This window comes from Lutra lutra, chromosome 2 (genome assembly GCF_902655055.1).
Source record: "Lutra lutra chromosome 2, mLutLut1.2, whole genome shotgun sequence".
In the NCBI taxonomy this organism is placed as follows: Eukaryota; Metazoa; Chordata; class Mammalia; order Carnivora; family Mustelidae; genus Lutra; species Lutra lutra.
This window is the reverse complement of record NC_062279.1, coordinates 22,683,829-22,688,310: the sequence shown is the minus strand read 5'-3', so window position 1 is coordinate 22,688,310 and position 4,482 is coordinate 22,683,829. Positions and strand designations below refer to the sequence as shown.

The 4,482-nt window shown below is 35.4% G+C and overlaps 1 protein-coding gene across 1 annotated transcript; it reads left to right on the top strand.

Annotated features, from left to right (window-relative positions):
• The first annotated feature begins 229 nt into the window (after window positions 1–229).
• LOC125091893 (vacuolar protein sorting-associated protein 26A) lies at window positions 230–3,032 on the top strand. Its single transcript, XM_047716011.1, has one exon. The coding sequence runs from the start codon at window positions 351–353 to the stop codon at window positions 1,332–1,334; it is 984 nt and encodes a 327-aa protein (XP_047571967.1). The 5' UTR covers window positions 230–350; the 3' UTR covers window positions 1,335–3,032.
• Window positions 3,033–4,482: the final 1,450 nt, after the last annotated feature.

The window sequence follows — 4,482 nt, the reverse complement described above, 5'->3', positions numbered from 1 at the left end:
TGGAAATCCCTATCTTCAGGAAGGAATGAAGAGTACCATAAACAGCAGATATGTTGGTAAATGTAAAAAAAGAAAAAATTATGAATAAAGTTTTCTTAAAAGACTCATTAAATGTTTGAAGTAAAAATAGCAACAATAAATGGCAGTTTTAACTATATATAAAAATTAGGGGGCGGGGCAAGAGGCCGGGAGGGGACTGGAGCAGGGGGAGGAGAGGAGAGGAAAGGAGGGGTCACGTGCGGCCAGCGGCTCGAGGTCACGTGACGGGCGCTTGGGCGGAGGGAATCTGGACTGGGAGTTCTCCTGAGGGAAGCGAGTGAAGTGGTGGGGACGCGGCGGCGGCGCTGACAATGAGTTTTCTTGGAGGCTTTTTTGGACCCATTTGTGAGATCGATGTTGTCCTTAATGATGGGGAGACCAGGAAAATGGCTGAAATGAAAACTGAAGATGGCAAAGTAGAAAAACACTATCTTTTCTATGACGGAGAATCCGTTTCAGGAAAGGTAAACCTAGCCTTTAAGCAACCTGGAAAGAGGCTAGAGCACCAAGGAATTAGAATTGAATTTGTAGGTCAAATTGAACTTTTCAATGACAAGAGTAATACTCATGAATTTGTAAACCTAGTGAAAGAACTAGCCTTGCCTGGAGAATTGACTCAGAGCAGAAGTTATGATTTTGAATTTATGCAAGTTGAAAAGCCATATGAATCTTACATCGGTGCCAATGTCCGCTTGAGGTATTTTCTTAAAGTGACAATAGTAAGAAGACTGACAGACTTGATAAAAGAATATGATCTTATTGTTCACCAGCTTGCCACATATCCTGATGTTAACAACTCGATTAAGATGGAAGTAGGCATTGAAGATTGTCTACACATAGAATTTGAATATAATAAATCAAAGTATCATCTAAAGGATGTGATTGTTGGAAAAATTTACTTTTTATTAGTAAGAATAAAAATCCAACATATGGAGTTGCAACTGATCAAAAAAGAGATCACAGGAATTGGACCCAGTACCACCACAGAAACAGAAACAATTGCTAAATATGAAATAATGGATGGCGCACCAGTAAAAGGTGAATCAATCCCAATAAGACTATTTTTAGCAGGATATGATCCAACCCCTACAATGCGAGATGTGAACAAAAAATTTTCAGTAAGGTACTTTTTGAATCTAGTCCTTGTTGATGAGGAAGACAGAAGGTACTTCAAGCAGCAGGAGATCATTTTATGGAGAAAAGCTCCTGAAAAGTTGAGGAAACAGAGAACAAACTTTCACCAGCGATTTGAATCACCAGAATCACAGGCATCTGCTGAACAGCCCGAAATGTGAACTGAATAGGAGAAAAAAAGAAAAGCAAAAAACTCCTATGTCCATTGAGATGAAGTTCAGCTTGTTAAAGATGGCTGCAGCTTGTGGGGGGGGAAAGGCCAAAACTCCATTTATAATAGTCTTCCTTTATCTTACAGTGCTGCATTTATTTTATGATACAACTAAATATTCTTCATGTATATACATTAAAAAAAAAGCGCTTTCTTTGAAACACTGGAACTTTCTTAAGCTGCCGTTTTTTCTTTTTTTTCTTTCCTTTTTTTTTTAACTGCATACTTTGACCTGATGATAAGCACCCAGATATGCATAAACATAAACATTAAAGATTTTCATGTGAGTAGGCTGGTATTTGTAATTTTGCTTTTCTTCATAATGTTGATTATACTTTTCTCCTTTTTCATGCTAACAATTACCTCTATTCTCTACATGCAAAAAATTAAATAGTTTGTGTTCAAATAGAAATAGAAAAATTGACTGGGCCTTATATCTGGCAAAGATTTAAAACATGGCATCTCAATATTTTTGAGAAATACATTTATGTTTCTACATGTGTGTTTGAGAAATACATATGGAGTGTTTCACTGTAGGTGCTTTCGATTCTACCATTCCGTGGCTTCCTGAATTGTATCTTCTTTGAAGTTCTGTGGTGTGAATGTTAAAATTTTTCCCTGAGATTATGTGGCATGTCACAGTGGCCTGCTTGCTTGCCTGATACTCCCTTCCTCCCTCCCTCCCTTCCTCTTTTCTGTTCTTTTTCTTTCATTCTTTCTTTCCTTTCTCTCTCTCTTTCTTTTTTTGCCATATTAAGTAACTATTTTGCTACTACTATCCAGCAGGTACCACTGTATGTTTTCTGCAATGTAGAGTTGACTCTATGTTGGTGTTTTAGTTACAACTATATAATTTTTCTATAACTACTTAAAATTTTTTTTTAATTTAAGGCATCTTTTTACCACATACATACAAATATAATTTTCTTGCCTTCACAAATACTCTCTTCCCTTTCCAGGAGAAAATTTGAGGATGGGGAACTCAGGAGGACCTGTGAAGCACATAGTTATCTAGATCTGGACAATTTCATGTTTGTTAAACTGGAACTTTGGCTAGTTCAAACTGAAATGTAATTTCACCCACTCTGTTTAAATTTTGCTAACACTAAATTCAAGTCATTCATTCAAAGTTCCAAAAGAAGGTTTCAGTCATCTGTTCGTATGCATGGGGTCTGATCTCAGATACACTAAATGTGGGGTGTAGGAACTAAAATGAAGCCTGCCGTGTGAAACTACTTTCACTAAGGGTTCACTGGTTTTTGTACCAATATTTTTTTTATACACTTTAGCGCAAGTCTTGTCCGTTAACCTTACTTTATGAGTAAGCTAAGTAACCCAAATTACATTTCTTTAAACCTGTTTACTACTATGGCACTTTGATAAAATGGTCAGTAACCAACTTCATTACCTGCAAAAGGTTCCATGTACCATGTGCTGGAGCATCTATTTTAAATGTGGCTATCTGTGAATGGTAATGTTTTCCTTCGTGTAAGTGCCTGTTCAGAGTTTCAAAATTTAAAAATGCCAAATATTTTCATGGTCACATGCATGTAGTAATCTAGGAACTATTCGAAGAAATTTTGGAAACCAATTGTGTTTAACCAGCCTCAAATTGTGCAACCATGATGTATAATAAAGGATTTGAAATGATAAAAAAAAAAATTAAATATGAAGTAGGTAAATGATGAAAATAAATGGAATTATACTGTTACACAGTTTTTACAGTGGACTTTGATAAATTGAGGAAACATACCTTAATCCTTAAAGAAACCACCAAAAATATTTTTTTTAAAAAAGGAGTAACTAAAAATGCAATAGAGAAGAAAAACTTGAATAGTAGAAAATACAGGTTTAATCTGAAAGACATCAAACAAGGAAGAACGAGTAGGGAAAAAAGCAGATGAGACAAATAGAAAACAAACAAGATGGTAGACTTAAGTCCAACCATGGGACTCTTTGAAATAAAACAAAAACAACCAAAAAAACCTGGTACCCTGTTCAAATGTATATCAGTACAGTGGTATTTTTGCTATGTATATAAGATGATTAATAAGTAGTTTGTGCTTTTCCACCCACATTTTTACAACAGTATTTTATTCTATGAGTACATTTGTATCTGTATTTCTGCAGGCAACATCTCTCCTCATCATTAGCATTTGGGTAGAAATGCAGCCATGAAAATCCCATTGGCTATGCTACACAACTTTTTAGAGAAGTCACATTCTAAGCCTTAAATTTGAGAAGATAGAAATGGAGGATTTTGGTCTACTCTAGACCTACATACAAGAAAAAGTTATTTGACTACTGAAATATTTCTGTGATTCGGGTTTGCAGAAACCAGATGTTCAGCTTGAAATTAGAAGTTACCTCCCAAGACACAAACATGAAAGATAGGGATGCTACAAGTATCTGTGAGAACAGTAGCTACTGATTCTCTTTTGAGACTAAAGTGAAGGATAGGATAAATTTCAGTGAAGATGCATGTAATTTAAACCTTGATATACTAATATTTATTAAGCATTAATAAGTTTTTTATTATATTTATTCAGGTTGAGTCTGGTTATTTTTTCTACTGTAACAAAAAGTATGTAAATAATTATTAATCGAAGGTCAAATAGACAATCAAGCTTTCTTTCCTGGTTAAATATACAATAGTCTGAATGCATATGAACTTTTTCGACCTTTTAGATCTTGCTTGATCATATTGGACTTTATGTAAACTAGAAATACTCTTTATTGTTTTTAACCGACTGAGTTTTGGGGGTTATTTGAACAGTTATTTCACTCTAATAATGCCTAGATAATGTCTACTGAGGGTATGTAACTCCACATTTTAAAATATTAGTATCATACATCAACTTGATTGAATATGAATTATTCATTTTCATAAATATGAAATAGCTCTTGAAGAAAAGTATCCTGTGTTCTTTTTTTTTTTTTTAAGATTTAGTTTATTTATTTGACACAGAGAGAGAGAGAGATCACAAGCAGGCAGAGCAGCAGGCAGAGAGAGAGGGGGAAGCAGGCTCCCCGCTAAGCAGAGAGCCCGACATGGGGCTCAATCCCAGGACCCCGAGACCATGACCCGAGCCGAAGGC

Excerpts from the sequence above, each read along its gene's own strand:
- LOC125091893 (XM_047716011.1), top strand. The coding sequence starts at position 351 with ATGAGTTTTCTTGGAGGCTTTTTTGGACCCATTTGTGAGATCGATGTT.